At 38.8% G+C, this 17,252-nt stretch overlaps 1 protein-coding gene across 1 annotated transcript in view; it reads right to left on the reverse strand.

Moving 5' to 3' along the window:
* Nucleotides 1-17,252, reverse strand: part of prex2 (phosphatidylinositol-3,4,5-trisphosphate-dependent Rac exchange factor 2) — a 71,629-nt gene that overhangs the window by 27,769 nt on the left and 26,608 nt on the right. The window contains exons 12-24 of the mRNA XM_055150810.1: nt 15,165-15,265; nt 13,748-13,851; nt 13,626-13,675; nt 10,762-10,837; nt 10,056-10,128; nt 8,470-8,612; nt 8,075-8,167; nt 7,834-7,982; nt 7,311-7,396; nt 5,871-6,007; nt 3,542-3,662; nt 2,026-2,210; nt 370-531 (exon numbers count right to left, since the gene is read on the reverse strand). Coding sequence (XP_055006785.1) covers nt 370-531; nt 2,026-2,210; nt 3,542-3,662; nt 5,871-6,007; nt 7,311-7,396; nt 7,834-7,982; nt 8,075-8,167; nt 8,470-8,612; nt 10,056-10,128; nt 10,762-10,837; nt 13,626-13,675; nt 13,748-13,851; nt 15,165-15,265 — 1,480 coding nt within the window. The remainder of the gene's footprint in view (nt 1-369; nt 532-2,025; nt 2,211-3,541; nt 3,663-5,870; nt 6,008-7,310; nt 7,397-7,833; nt 7,983-8,074; nt 8,168-8,469; nt 8,613-10,055; nt 10,129-10,761; nt 10,838-13,625; nt 13,676-13,747; nt 13,852-15,164; nt 15,266-17,252) is intronic.

Here is a 17,252-nt window from a genome sequence, read left to right on the forward strand (position 1 = left end):
GGGGCCCATGGCACATATTGGCAACCTCGTTTCAGTCAGTCTGCCCCAAGGCAGCTGTGGCTACAATACTAGTTTACCACCACTGAATGAATGAATAATGCTCCGTAAAGTGTCTTTGAGTATCCAGAAAAGTGCTATAATTTTTTTTTTTTTTTTTTTTTTTTTTTTTTTTAAACTGACAATGGAAGCACTTTGGCTACCATGAGTATTGTAAAGGGCTCTATAAATAAAGATTAATTGACTGACTGATTTTAGGCATTGGTTTTGATTAGTATCTAGGGATTGTGTTTTTTGATTTTTGACAACCTACTTGCTCATTATGATGCCATCATCACAGAGCAGTTTGTGGCTCCGAGCTGGTGCAGTTACCTTCCTGTAGTTGGTGATGCGGCGGTTGATGTGCTCCACCCTCTCGCTGCACATGGCACTGAAGCGCACGAGCAGCTCCTCTGGGACCACGTCACAGCTGGAGCTCAGCCTGCCACACATCTGCACCAGCATGTCGTCATTACGAGCCAGCGCCTCCAAGATCTGCTCACAGGGATGCCAGTCAGCCACAATGTAAATAAATGCCATGTTTCAGGGTAAATATTTCCATAGGGCTCCTTTATACAGCACAAACAAAACAATGGGTGATATATATGCACTATAAACAAGACAGTGGAAGAGGCACATCTCAAGTCCTCTTAATCAAAATCTCAGTGGAGCCAAAGGAAAAAGCAAGGACAAGATTAAAAAGAAGAATAAAGTGATGCTGAGAAAAACTATATTAAAATTCTAATGCAGATCTCTAAGGACAACATGGGGAGCTCAAGGCAGATGTTTACAATAATACTTCAATTACTTTCACTTTGAGGGGGTCGCTATACTCACAGAGGATGTGTTTTGTTCAATGCGTGTCACTGGGTTTTATTGAGTGATTTTTAGGACGCGAGGCTTGTAAATCTAGATTAGCAACGCAGCTTGTGATCCGGGTTAATTGACTGAGGATGTAAAACGAGTTGTCTATCATAAATTTGGCAATAAGATGATTTAATGTTGGGTTTTCTAGCATGCAAAGCAGAGGCTGTGGGCTCAATTTACACAAAAAGCGATGATGAAGCTGAATGTCTGTAATCTTTTTTTGACTGTTTTGCACTCCAGAGGCAGTCTTGTTTCAGTTTTAAATCAATAATGATGATTCTGAGCATATCAATAAAACACATGCACTTAACACAGCTGGGAACCGCTGTGACTAAAATAAAACTGTCAGTGTCTACTAGCATCTTGACTCTCATTATACTCAAACGCTTACGCCAACTGTCTCTCCAAGTCTTGAATAGCGGCCCTCAGAGACTGTAAAATGGCGTTGAAAAGATGTGTGGAGAGTCACCAATCATCCCTCATTCCTGACAACTTGTACATTTTGGTTTGATCAGAACACAAAAAGGAAAGGCCAATGCATATATTGAGCATGGGAAACCGTTTTCTTACAGGAGTATTAAAATATAATAATGACAAAATTATACTTTCAGATATACAAACTGGAAGTGTTTGACAGTGCTATTTACAATGTACTCGAGGGGTCAAATACATGAGAATTCAGTCCACTCTTCTCTATACAAACATTAGCACCTCTCTATACAAAGTGCACTGTTTCAACATATCAGTTATTATCACAGAAAATATCGTACAGCTCCAGCATTTGTAGCAGTTATATTTGGAACTTATTTGGGATTTTTTGGCTAAAATGTGCAACTTATTTGAACTTGTCCATGAATTAAACGCACAAAGTTGACAAAGCACGTAGGAATTGCAGGCTTATCATAAAGGGAAAACTCATGAAACTTAAGATGCTGATGCAAGTCTACTTTTGATCTGCCCCTTTAGCCTGTGCTCATTTTCCCATGAATCTCATAGTCACATTCCCATGACCACAAATCAGATTACATTAATATGGAATAATTTACAACAAAAGCATGTCTGCATCTAAACAGGGCACTTAATAGTTTAGCATTTACATAAAGGACATAAAACAGTGTTAACCTTTGCAGTGAGGCAGAAGAAGCCCTTGGGCTCCACCATCTTCTCCAGCACGTGGCACTTGATCCCTGCAGTGCTGTCGTACTCATAGACCACTCCATACTCCAGGTGCACATTGTCCACAGTCAAGCTCACATGATCCTTTTTCCCATCAATAATAGCTATGGTGTTGAACTTGTCTATGACCTCTGTTTGAAAAGACACAAAATGGACATTACATTGTATTAAAAAGTCAAACAATACTATTTTTATTAATGATCTCAGTATATGCTAGCTGAAGGTTTGTCCTATAATTAAAGTATTAAAGATGCACTGTGCAACATTTACAAATATGATTGCCAAGACATGCAAATGTACACAGATCTGACCAACAACTTGACCTGACCTGTTACCTGGCCAGCCAGAACCATACGATTTGACAAAACTTTACAAAGACAAGTGGATCTGGAACCATATCATGCCAATTTCAGAGGCCGTGATTGACAGGAGGATTCACCTTTCAGCCCATTTGTGTCACAATCAACAATAATTATTGTAATTATAATTATGTAATTATTAAAGAATTATTTAGTTTGATTCTTACTTATTTTAGGTATAAGAAGTTTTATATTTTGTTCTGAATGTTATGCGAATTTTTTGAGACAAGATGTCTTCTGCATTTGAGAGACACATGCTACAAATTAGAGGTTGTGGTTGGACTTTCTCAAGTTTTGACAGGTTTTTCACGCTCTAAGGTCTGATTCCAGTTCCTTCTGGATTTGAACAGAATGCAGAAGTGACTGGCTGGTCAGGCAACATGACCTAATGACATTACCTGCTTGTCATCATGGATTTAAAGAAGTTTAATGCTATATTGTGCCACATTCCATGAAAAGTAATAACATCTCCATTGAGAGAAGCAGGTAGCAAACCCTTGACCATAAAGGTTACACAATGCACCCTTAACAACTAATGAACTGCTAACCCCATATTATGCTGTTACTTACGAGACATGTATGCAACATTTCCCATGCAGTGTAACATATGAAACAATTCTGTGTGGATTCATATAATGTAACTCTATATTTACAACTGTGTTTTATCACAGTTTAACAGACAAAGTAACTAGACCCACAGGAGGACCACCAGACCACCAAATCTACAGCTCATTCGTGGAGACCCTGCCCTAATGGCTGTCTTCCATCTCACTCCAAAAACCAATGAATATTTCCAAGATTATAGCGTCAGCCCCATGTGAGCTCAGTGACTTAATACATCTATAAATCCTGCTGTTTGAAGCTGTTTACTAAAGTGGAATAGCTTTTCTCTTTGACTCTCATTGGGCTCCATAAATTTGGGGGAAATATCACTTGAGCCAAATTTGAGATTCAGATTTTTCAAATATGGGAATCCATTTTGGTATGAATGTTTGGATGACAGCAAATGACCCTAAATACAGTACTACAAATAACATACTGCAAATCTATACATCATGATTAAAAAACACCCTTTTTCTTGAACGATATGTGAGAGTGGTCACCTTCTACTTGGCATTCGAAGCCATCTCCATTCTCCTCTGCTACTGGTTTTTGGTTGTTGTTGTTTTTCTGATCTTCCTGTGCACTTTCGCTGGAGTTGTAGACCCAGTTTATAGTATCTTGCTGTGAAAAAAAGATCAGAGGCTTCATTACCCTCAAAATAAAATATCTTTTTAAATTCAAGGGTGAAGGCTTTTCCCATTACCCAAAAAGCAGTTATGTCTCACAATGTCAATGCAATAAATGTCACACAGAAAATCCCATTTAAAGGTACAAATGTAAGTTTTTGGTTATGGGGTCCACCATCTGCTTGTTTCTATGGATATGTCATTGCTCTGTCTGGAATGTTCCACAGTAAAAAGCTCTACCTTACATTTATTAAATTACAATTAGTTTTAGAGCTCAAAAATACTCAAAAATACTTAAAACAGGCATTCCGACTGTGAGTAGGTTTCCCTCTCCATAGATATGACCTGTAACTTGGGTCTGATTTGGTTCCATGAAGATAAAAAGATTTAATGCTATACTGTGAAACATCCCAGACAAAGCATCTCTACGGAGAAAAGCATTTGATGGACTCTCCACCAAAAAAAACTACACAATGCACGTTTAAAGAATATTACTGAACGTTGGTAATGTTTTGAATTCTCACCAAAACACACATATTATTTTTGGTCAGTTAATGGATCTGTGTGAATATAATATAATTGTGTGTGTGCGAATATAATATAATTGGTCAGCTATTGCAAATACCATAGAGAATGCTGTTATAAACTGTGAAATCCAAACAACCATAGTTATGCTTACAGTTAAATCATCAACTGTCACAAATAATTTGTACAACTTGAACATTACCAAAAGAAAGTTGTGGTGTGTGTGAGTGTGTCCCCAGCTGGAGTGACGCTGCACACCGCAAAACCCTCCACAACATATGGAAACGTGGAGCTCAGTGAGACCACAAAAGCAAACCAATGCCAATCTCATCAGCCCAGTGTAGCGTGTGTTACTGTACGTGTGTCTGTCTCCACACCCAAGACCACAGCGTCTGTTCTGCCAAGGCTACATGTTGCGCTTGCCTACTGCTCTGTGGTCTAGTTTACAACCAAAATACACAGAGAAAGCAAAGGAGCTGAGACAGAGAAAGTAAGGGTGGTTTTTCCCTCCAGTCTACAACTTGATTTGAACCAGATCTCCTCTAGTGTTTGGGCAGTGCATCGTTAAGTCCCACCGGGATCCAATTATAATGACACCCTACACCGGCATGAACCACCAATACACCCCACAATTTACATTTTGACACTTTCGCCAACAGGTGGACCAAAACCTCCTTCTACAATCACAGCTGCCACCCAGTTGACATGATAAACATCTGCCTCCAAGTCTCAGTTCAACTTGTGTTTTGTTTCTGTATAAAGCATTCATGCTCCAGTCCATAGTCTCCCACTGCAGGGCCACCACTGTGAGGCAGGGGTCAATGCCAGACATTTAAAACTACTATATTTGCTCAGTAATAAACCAAAGACAGAGACAAAAAGAGTGAATGTACAGATCGCTTGAATTATGAGTATGTGTTAAATGGTGTGTGCTGTTTCAAGAGCTCCCACACTCTCCCACACTCTGGCGTTTTCGTTTCCACTTCCATTACAACATAATGACCAGTCAACATACAGTTCACTTCAGCACTGAGGTCATGGGAATTTTAAGCATGGGTACAAGAAAAAAAAATCTAATGTTAAAGCATGGTTAATTCTAAATACACTATGTATTACATGTAAAAAAAAAAAAAAAAAACATTGACTTTGGGGGAACTCTGCTTCAAATAGGGCCTCAGTTCAGTATTGTAGAATACATTTATCGGTTAGAAAGCTGGAGATCTGGAGGTTGGGGTTCTACTCTGGAAATTGAGTAAATACATGTGGGTCTATACAACAATATAAAGGGACACAATATAAAACCCCACAAAAATAAAACATGAATTGCAGTTTAGCTTTACTTTATTTTACTAACAGATAAGATACAACCATCCAAAATCATGCATCTATCATCTAGGAACTCTTATGTACTGAAACATGACATTGGACAGATATCACAGTTGTAACACAATTGGGCCTAGTCAGGTCCATCCCATGCTCTGAAAAACATAGAAAAACTACAGGTGGGAGTGGGGCTGGAGGAGTCAAATATATGCAAATAGAGGGAATATTCTAGAAAATGGTTTTGGTTACTTTGTTTAAGGCAACCTGCAGTAAAAAATACTTGCACCTCAAGTTTTGTGAAATCTCTACGACTAAAACTTGGATGTTTTGATGTGCTCCTTGTGTGTCTCCTCACCTGCGTAGGTCTTCTGTACTTCCTGCAGGCTGTGACGTGGGCGATGACGCTGGCGTGGCTCTCCTTACTCACGTTGATACCGTTCACCTTGATGATACACTGTCCCGGGTGCAGACCGGCGATGGCTGCCACCGTGCCTGGAGAAAGATGCCAACAGATCAAGGACGAGTAAGTACCACACTTCATAATGACACTGCAGGTGCATGCTAAATCAGGACAACACAAGTGTCACATATTCCACATCCTGTATACAAGATTGCCTTCCCTTTTTCCTTTCTTTGTATTTACAAGATTATTTCCTGTTTTGGCAGCTCCGGAGCACCGTGAGAGAGAAACGTGCAGGGAGGAGAGGGGGGTGCAGTTGTTTATCTGGGATAGACATGGGCCTCTCTCAGGGATGTGATTCAGACCATAAGAAAACTTCAAGGTTTACAGCTATCACAAGGAAGCGCAGGGCAGACCAAATACTCCTCGCAGTTGTTTTCATAGCTCCTTCAACACACACCATGCATACCACAGACTGACTGCTGTGAAGCCAACTGTGCACTGTAAACCTTTTCAAAAAAATCAACTTTATGTAACTGAATGTAATACAAAGCAAGTATGAGTTTTTGAAGTGGTGCTGAGGGAAAGCAAAGGATAAATGTTCAAATAATAACTCAATGTACAATGTCCAAGATTAAAGGTTATTGGTCTTTCTATTGAGACAAATTGTATAAAAGTATCTACCATTGTAAACTGTGTATCCTTTTACCTTTCTGGAGACGTTTAATACACCTCACTAAAACAAGCTTAGTCCATTGATAAACAGCAAATACCAGACATTACATTACATTACAACAATGAGAGGATTTTCTCTTCCTCCATCTTAGTCCTTAGAAATATATAATGGACATCCTTACAATGAAAGTCCATAAATGTGTTTATATGTTCCACCTGCACTGGACTACAGTAGACAGAAGCTGTTGAGACAAAGCCAGTGATTACATAACATGTGCTATTTCTTTCTCTTCATATCAGGTCTCTAATTGAAGTCCCTGGTTAGGAAGCAACATCATCATCACAAACCATCTTATTATCACAATGAAATTATTTAAGGAGGAAAAACAAGGACATGAAGTGTTTGTAGATTGGGACCCATTTTATGACCCAAGTGCTGCTGAACATACTATGTTAGATAATGAGACAAACTGAGAATGAGCCTGTTAGCAAAGAAGAATTGGGCTGCTTGGAAAATGTGAATAGTTGGGTCTTGACAGGGTGAAAAGTGGCTCATAACTAGGTAATTTGCACTTTTGCCAGCACCATTAACTGACCAGCTGAGCCCGACAGAGAAAAGGAGGAAGATCGCACTCCTGTGGCCAAGTCATGGTCAGCCCTTAACTGTGACAAGCCAGCTGTTCGCCAGCTGTGCCCCATGCTGCTCAGTGACAGACATACCTCTGCCCACTGCATGGACCACAGACGGACCAAAGCCTCGGATCTGGAACCCTAGGCCATCCGCCGAGTCTGGGATCTTCACTGTTCTAGAGAAACAGCAATGTGTCAACTTGTTAAACTGTCTGATAACAGAACAATTGTACTATACACATGCCCTGAAAAATATTTAGAAAGAAACTCATGACTAATGAGGGAGAAAGAAGTTTTAAACATCTCAAGTACTATTATGCATTTATATAAAGTTAAAATACAAAATGCATTTATATACATGACATTAATATATTTTGGCATCCCTCTGTAAGATAAACAACTTTTAATAAATTTCCGTACAAACAGAGCTACGACTCATTATATTTGTAAATTCAGCATTTACCACGAATATGAATAAATTTATAGCAATAACAGCTAGTATTTGAATTGAGATTTTTTTTTTTTTACATTTTGAACATTCAGTAATCACATAGCTTTGAAATTAATGTTGTAGATAAATAACTAATAGAAGTTGTTTTTGATGCAGACTCACTCTCTTGGCTTGGTGCTGACCAGAACACTGATGGGTCCTTTACTGTTGAAACATTCCTGAAGAAGAACCTCCACTTCTGAGAAAGGTCTGAGAAACACCAGGTCTCCATTTATGGCAAAAAGCTTCCTCCCCACTTCCAGGCCTGCCATCTAAATACAGATTAGATTGAGACAAAACATCAAATAACATATCAAACCAAGGTAATGTTTTTTTAGTACTAAATGTTACTCTGTTCCCACACCTCTGCTGCCGAGCCCCTCTCCACAGATTTGATGATGGGCACTCTGTTTCTCTCCTCTAGAGTAAACCCATATCCTTCTTCACTTGGTCTTATCTGAAAGAAAACCTCTTTTTAATCAACTAAATCCCAAAAGCAGCGGACCAAGATGTTCTCACACACCACGAACACCAACAAAACCACCAGATATTGCTTCAGACAGATAGAGGGTACAAAAGAGTGGGCTCAACCATAGACTTTATATATCTACAGTCTCTGGGCTCATCTCACTCCACGGAATTCTAAAAATCGAAGTTCAAAGTTGTTTCTTTAGTTTGCTTTTTGAGATTTGGAGCAAAGTATTGGTTAAGTATAAAAAGAAATTGAGAATATATAGTAATAAGGAAATAGTTGTTCACCAGGAGGGACTTTGCAATGACATTCTCAAGGATTTTCAGGTCATGTTTCATTGGTTTGTGTTTGGTGTTGGAGCCCTCCATCTCCTCATCAGCGAAGAAACGAAACAACAGGGGCTCATCCTTGAAGTCGCTTTTCTCCAGCACTAATGAGAAGAGGAAAGATTTGAGATTACATATGTTGCAGTAAACACATCCAAAGAACAGTTTTGTATATGACATATGAATGTCATGTCAATGGGAATATGAAAATACTCCTTGTTATAAAAATAATATGTATATGCAGGGGGGATACACACAGCAAACAGTTGATATATGACACGTCACCACCAAACCAGTAACAGGTCTAAAGATGGCTTACAGCTGGCAGCCAAAACATGTCAACAAGGTAAATGCATCTCCTGCTGTACTGTGTATGAAAAACTGTTGTTAATGTTAAAAATAATATTTATTTTATTAAAGTTTTTGGATTATACAAAACAGTAACTCAGGGCTCAATAATATTTACTAGTTTTTTATTTTAATTAAGTATTTTGCATTTCGTAAAGTATTTCGGGATTTTTTGGGAAGAGTGCTTTTGGGTTTACATCAGTATATTTGGCTTGGATGTTGCTATATTTGTCCATAGTGGAAGTTTGGTAAACACTTGCCTTCTCCATCACAGCCACCAACCTTCTGGAACTCACTGTAATCCCAATCTCAAAAAGTCAATTCTGTTTGCAAAACAATGTGATAATATAGAAAAAGAAAAATGATATAAAATGAATTTGTTTAATGCTTGTATTCTTATCACATGTTAGATATACAGATATTACTGAGGCAAAACGACTACTAACTGGCTTGTCATTTTAAATTATCCCAGAGAAAGTGTATAGGAGAGAATGAAGGAAGCAGCTGTTCTATCCATGGGAGCCAGTGGTAATTTGTGTGAGGCTGTGATGAGGTTGAACTGTGGGCCTTTTAAGATTGTTATAACATGTTCACAGTGAGTCATACTGTACTAGGCATGATGTGGACTTTGGCATGGACACATAAGGCGCCAGTAAACAAGCTGTAACTATGGCGACTGCCCACTAGCAATGACAAACATTAGTAAAGTCTGAAAGTAAATGAGTCTTGAATTGTACTAAAGACCTGCAGAGTAGAAGGACTGCTAGGGATGGGGGTGGTAGTGGTTTTCTATTATTAGTAGGGCTGGGTAATTAATGGAATTTTTATTGAGATTTAAATTCAATAATTTGTGTACAAGAAATTAATATAAGAAAATAATAATAATACATATTTTTTGTCATATCGCTCAGCCCTAACTTGATGGGTAAATGTATGCTTCATTTTAAATAAGGACATGGCCTCTGTTCAGACTGCATACACAGAAATGCATTCATATAAACAGAAAATGGTTCAATTCTTGTCTCAAAGGAAACCAAATTTCCAGTGGAAAAAGCACAAGAAGTCTCTGTGCTAAAAATGATGCTAAATACCAGGCGATCTCTACTGAAATCTCTCTTCTATATTCATGTATAAGTGAAATTGCACAGCTCAAAAGATGTTTCACGTTGTATTGATCAGTTGAATTTCTCAGTCTGTACCGTGATGCATGAATCCATTGTCACACAGCTCCACTCCTAAGATCAATGCCTCTTCCCTGGTTTTGCAGTCACCCTGGAACACAAGATAGCAAAAAAAGAAAAAAAATGTAGGAGGAATTTAGCGAGTGACAGGCTAAATCAAGGCTGAGACAGAACAGAAAGACGATGAAAGACAATGGAGACGGAACAAAAGACAGTGTGGTTAGAGAGCAGTCAAAATGTCACACTCACACCCCCTTTGTTCTTGCCTCCAAAGGCCTGAGGCATGCACCGCTCACATCAGCTTAAAAACAACCAGAACCATGTCTAGACTGAGCTCCACAAGGGCCCATCAAGTCCCCTAAAAGAACCCGGCATTTCCATCACTTTAAATCACATTCAAATGGACTGATATTCTGGGAGACTCATTCTAACACTGTTATAGGATATGTCCATATTTTTTAATACTTTTTACGTGGAATAGAGTGCACCAATAAATCAGGAGTTTTCCTCTAGTGAGTGAAGGACATATTTGTGAGTATGTGTCAGCTTTACTACTAGAGTCGATCCCTCTAAGGTTTATGGTTACTGGGATAGGTCAAAGCGACATGCAAATAGGCACCTAAAATGAGTAACCCAGACTTCAGGCAATCATGTTTCTTCTACAGGGTAAATATGTGATCATGTAATGGAGGTAAAATCACAAACCTTAATCATATCATATTACCTGAGCTAAGAGCCAGTCTATGAGTTTGTTGGCCATCACCACAGATTTATACGTTCGGAGATGGTAGTCTTTATCTCTAAAAGGGGCACAAGAATAAGAAATTTTACATTATGATAGTTACAGTAAAATACATTGACTGTATGGATGCAATCTGGTCTCACGAAGTGCTTATGATGCAGTTTTTATTGTAGTCAACTGTGGTGACATGAAGAAGTTTTTTCCATAAGTCCCTATGGGTTTGTAGCAGCCAACAGCAGAGCACACAGGAACCTCAAGCAACAACTCCAGCTGTGCCTGGCCCCTGGGTGCCCCCTCCTTTTCTACGTCAGTCTCACATTTACCCACACAAGACCGGGAATAATGCATCGAGGAATGAAGCCACAACTTTCCCATGAACACAGAGGCCTCCCCATGGGACTGCAGCCTGGGGGAAACTCCAGAGCAGAGCTGCTGCACCACTTCTCCTCCACACATTCGCAGACACGCACAGTCTTTAGACAAGTCAAACATGACATATGAGACCAGTTAAGGGTCCAATCTCAGCTGTCTGGACCTCTTCAGAGCACCAGGCGTGAGAGGTTGAACGCTGCTTTCACTATGGAACTTTCAGTTGTGTAACTTTATTTGACAGTTGGGGGGATGGCAGGACTAGAAAACGTGATGTTGGCTTGCCATGTACATGTGTATAATACAAATATATTGATAAATCAAAACTTTGTTTTTGATGCTAAGTGGCCCTATCAAGATAGTAAAAGCTGGAAGATTTTTTTTGGATTCTCCATAGTTATTATTTTTTTGATGTTTCTTTTCATTAGTGGGAAACATTTTGATGGTTCATTAACATTTAAGCTGTAGGAGGCTCAAATACTTAATATGTAAGGCTCATTAATGATGCTAACTAGCTAACTACTTACCTTCTGTTTCATTCTGTTTTTTTATTTATTGCATATTGGTCATGTTATTGTGTCATTAGTGCCATAAAGCACTTTCAATATTATCGTCTATTGTGACATTTTTTGTAACAATATATCACATTTCAAAATGAGTTAATGTGACAATCACAGTTTTTTCTATGACTAAGTGGTTGTATCTTAAATTAGGTTGTAGACCTGTCTCCTTAATAATTTAGCATCATAAACCTATTTAGTTTATGTTTTGATCTGTGAGATAAATGTTTTTATTCATTAAACGTGATTTGAAGCAAGCTGTCCAGTTTTGAATGTTGCTTCATAAACTTTATGATACTTAAATGGTTCCAAATATGGCTTTTTTCATCATGTCATTTTGTACACATTAACTGATCATATTGTTTTGCTGCTCTGCACTGGGATGGCATGTGTTCCCCTAATACTAACTCCATGAGAGTTGTTGGGCTCCAGTGGCTGGATCGCACTGCTGCTGTCAAGAGTGAAAAATGGGTGTAAACAGCAGGCCAATGGGCAGCCATATGTCCAGCATAAGGATACCACAGTCTGAGCTGCAGCACAGAGAAAGGTCACAACTGCACTTTAACTTGTTTGTCAAATAGGAAAACTTTGGCCTGGCATTTAGTTAGTATACATAATTGACAGGCAGAAAAAGTTGCATTTTTAAGCAAAGTTTTTGCAATATTACACACATATCTGAGATGACAGTGTTCATAAAATAAAACATGCAAATATATCAAGTAGAGTTATTTATTTATTATTAAATGTGCTGTTTTGCATAGTGACCTAAAATATGAGATTTTATCCTTATTTATTGAGATAATAAGCACCTGTATATACCTGTATAATGCTAATATCTGACATTTACTGGATAAACATGGATAAATATGTTTAATATTAATGTCACTGAATACTAAACATGTGTACAAGGTGCAATTCCTGTGAGGGACAGAAGCTGCTTGGGAACACACTTTGGCCCCATCTCATTCACGCTGCCAGGAAATTCCACCTAATTAGGCCGGGACTGGTCGCTCCAATTAAACTGTAGCGTTCCCAAGCTCTGTGATGTATTGTGTAGAGTGCTCAGTGGTAGATACAGCAGCCAACAGCCCACAACTCTAGTCTGCAAGAGTTTTACACTGAAAAGGTCCTGCTTCAAATCAAATGCCAGCAGCCCTGAATAGTGAAGCAACACACACAACAACCTTTAGGCATTTTAATGCTAAGATCAAACAATTGCATTAATACATAGCATTAGTGTCCCCCCGCAGCTGTGATAGACTTTTATCTGTGTGAAATTAAAGCCTTTCCTCTGGCTAATGCTACACAAACAGCTAGCCTTGATGTTCCTCTTCAAATGTTATTATGAAGAACAACACAGGAGGCAAAACAGGCCCTCAGTTTGCGCCAATAAAACGTGATTGCTCCATTTGTAACTGCGTGAGGGACGTGAATGGTCCGTATCCTGTGCCAAACGAGCTGAAACACACCTGTTTTGTGTTGTGGTTTGAAGGTCTGTTTCACATGGAGATTGGTTGACTTTGCCTTATTTACACTAATTACAAGCTGAGTTGAACTTGAACACACTGACAAATCTGCACTATAGAGTATACAGGAATTTTAACAGTTTAAAATATAATCAATTCACTTTTGCGGTTCTCACACAGTTAATCTATGCAAAAGACTCACCACATCACATCTGTGTTTTTAGAGCAGGAGAACAGATCAGACCCTGCACTTCATCACCAGCACCACCATTTTATCTTTTACAATTTCTTTACATTTTGCAAAAACATCTTATATATTTTATTGAAAAAGAAACATCTTCTGATTGTTAATCATAAAAGCCATTGTGATGATTGTCTACATCAAACCAAGATAGACAATAGACAATAGACAATAAAGCATGTGAATGAAATGAATATTGATCATGCTCACCTGATGACAGGAGTGAAGAGGCTGTGAAGGCGGCAGAACAGACGGACTCCCTTGAGAAACAACGGAGATTAGCCATAGAGATTAACCGCAGATATATGTGTATGTAAATATAAAAGCCCTACCTTTGAGATGACATCGTGCATGTCACTTCTGGGATGGTACGTCCCGTCGTCATAGCGAAAACGATACAGAACAGGCTCAGGCTTGAACTGATGCTTGTCTGTGACTGAACACAATTAAAAACCATATAACTAAACATGGACAGAGAAAAGAGCACAAAAGGTTCTCATGCTCCATAAACATGCTATGCTTCTCGGATATTGCATTTTATCTTATGAGAGACCTCAGTGAAGTTTCTGAATAGCAGTAGGCTCCTGGCTGCAGCTGTGTGCTTCCATTAAAGTGCCCTATGAAAAGATTTTCTATCACCTCACACTGGGACGTTTAGCTTGACTGTATGAGCTCAGAGGGGCTTCACATTATTCCTCTTTGTCAGAAAAAGCCCCAAACTGCAATCTCCTTTTCCCGTGAGGAAGCAATAAAGCCCCCGGAGCGATTTAAGATACATTTTGGCTCAGGGCCTCTGCTTTTGAGAGAAAAATACTTTCTATATGCACCATTTGGAATGAAAGGGAAGCATTAGTCTAGTTAAGCCTCTGAACCAAACATACTTATTACCAGAACCACTGAACAAATATAACACAAACATGACTAAACAGGGATTAATATGTATAATCCTCACCTAAACACTATGTCAGGGGGCTGTTTACAGACTACACCTGCTAAAACTAATTACACAGCTGCATACATAGTGAAGGCTGTGGGACCAAAGAAAAAGTTTTATAACTAGTACCCATTCCTAAATGATAAACTGAACTGATGCATATTATTTTCCTATGTCTTTATACATTTATTTCTAAGAGCTGTCTCAATTCTTTTTGTAAGATTTTGTTATAGCTTGTTTTTTGTTTTGTTTTTTTTGTCGATTTACTTCTATTTAGTTGCAGCTTTAGAGTGAACAATGTAGTTTTGGAGCAGAGCCAAGTTGTTCATGGCATACATTTAGATCTGACACTTTCAGAATAATTTGACAAAAAAAAAGGCAAAAATGTAAAGATGCAATATGTAACTTTTTCTTGTGGAGTGTTTGCCACCTGCTTGTCTCCATTGATATGTAATTGCTTTGCCTGGAATACTCCAAAGTACTTGCATTATTTTCATTAAGATACCCTTAAGATACCCTCTTAAAGCTCAGAAATCATAAAAATGCATTCTTACTGTGAACGGGATGCCTCTCCACAGATCTGACCTGTAACTTTGCCTAATAAAGCCACCTGCTTTTCTCCATGAAGATAGATAAATTGAATGCCATACTACGAGCATCTCAGTGGAAAAAAGCAGCACCACAAAAGTTGCATAGTGCACCTTTGATAGAGACTGTGGTCCTATATGCTCAGGAGTCTTTTTATTGTCTGTATTTGATTTCATTTGTGTGTATTTGGCAGTAAGTCTACAGTGTAAAAGATCAGAGTAACAGACCGTGGTGGATGATGCCGTTCTCCAGCAGGGCCTGCCCCAGGTGCACTCCCTCCTCTGGGTTACCCGTCTCTCCGATCTCCATCAGCCATGACACAAACTCACTGGGGACACAACAGGACAGTGGCATAAAAACATACTCTGCTCCCATACACTAAAAGCTCCATCAAAATAGCATGTTTTCCACTTGCGGAGGGGACAGAGACTTTCCTTGACTGTGTAGCCTCTGCCCTTCCTTCAGTGGGTTTTCGCCATCTACTTTTCTCCAAATTGATGTAACTATGGCAACAAACCCAACACCAGCTAAATGAAGTGATTTATTTACTCTTAAGGGACATTTCTGTTTACAGGCTTCCCGTCTCATCCTCTTTAACTTTATTTATTTAAGACATGGCACCAAACTATCAAATAACACTGCGTTTAATTGGGTCTTGGGGCAATGAGAAATGGTGCATAGTCACAACAGTGAAGAGGAAACAAGCCAACGTCCGGAAAGACAAACACAATATGCAGACTGGGACAGCCCACAGGAGCTGAACGGGATAATTGTCCGTAATTTAGCAACAGCTTGAGATAGTGAGAGCTAATGTGGTGAAGGCAGGAGCGTGTCTGATTACCTCCCTCCCATCTCCTCTCCCCACAAAACTAAACAAACACGGTTCCATCGGAATTCTGTGGACTCGGAAAGCGCCGCAAGCAATTACTAAAACTTTTGTGTAAATAATCCAAACATCTCCTGCATTTCGACGTCTTTCGCACCTTAGCGTACTCAAAATCCGCTCAACAGTTACTTCAAAATAGATAGCAATGTAGTAGTAATGATCGTGCATTATAAGTACATACGTAATATATTTGCATTATTTATTTTAAGATTATTCTTAATAGAAAGCTGCAGGCCTGTTAAATACATTTGATAAATTACGCTGTCAGAAGAATTCAACCACAAATACGATTATGCCGGTTAATGGGAGTCCTAAAATAGCTCTTGGGCCTAAAAAAAAATCTAAAGTAAAATAAAGAATGAAAAACAGCATGTGGCAAAGAGGCGTGGAGAGGGAACAAAGCGGTTCCCAATGGTAGGAGTGGGCCCAGTTAAAAGCTATTGGCAATGTGGCTTTTATCAAGAAAGAGACCACAATCTGCCCACAGTACGAATTTAAAACCATTGGGGTAGAAAGAGGTAGATAGGCCGTACAATGTTTTGGTACGAGAAGAACACAAACTTTGAACTCAAGTAGTTGTAATAACCACATCTCAGAAGACATACTGCGTTTGAGCCTGCTATCCAGTTATGATCTATGACACTGGTTTATTATTATGTTAAAATCTGCACTATTCATCTAAAAAGACTTATTAAAAGAAACAAGTCAGCTGAGATGCCCAATGGGAGCATAGATTGCAGCAAAGAGCCGTAAAGTTATGGATGTATAGCTGCAAATCACGCTAGTGAGCAGCAGATTTTTTTATTTTCATTTGGAACAAAATTAACGTGACAATGCCGTATCATGGATTAAGAAATTAACGGCAAACGAAGTATGATGTACAGACCAGTGGGCAAATGGCGTCTTGAATATGAGCGACTAAACATGCAAGAATCACTCAAAATACAACTCTGAGAAAGTAAATAAGGAGAAACAACCAGAACATGGGTAAAAGCTTTGAGAAGTTTTAATACCTATGCAAAGAAGCTCTTATTTTGTATTTAAGGTCACTAATTTACCTTATCGAAGCTACACAAGTAAAAGTATCTAGTTACTTACAAACACAGGATACATTTCCACATAAAACACTGACAGCCTGCTCCAAACCACAATTGACTGTAATGTTGTCTGAGAGGGAGAAAGTAAGTGCTCGTGTGCAACCACCGTACAAGCCACAACTATGTCCCAATTGGAGTTTTTCTCTTATTTCTTTGCTTTTAAAAAATAACAAGGACTTTAAAACTGCTTTCATTGTCTATAACAGCAGTCTAAACATCTATGTAAAGAATGGAAAACAAATGGAAATTGTGGGAGCGTTTACAAGGCAAATTTGTTATGAGAATCACAAGTCAAGATATCAGCACAGTTTATATAACATCTCCTCCAGTGA

The sequence above is a fragment of the Boleophthalmus pectinirostris genome, unplaced genomic scaffold, assembly GCF_026225935.1.
Source record: "Boleophthalmus pectinirostris isolate CB_2022bp ecotype Guang Dong unplaced genomic scaffold, ASM2622593v1 HiC_scaffold_15, whole genome shotgun sequence".
NCBI lineage: Eukaryota > Metazoa > Chordata > Actinopteri > Gobiiformes > Gobiidae > Boleophthalmus > Boleophthalmus pectinirostris.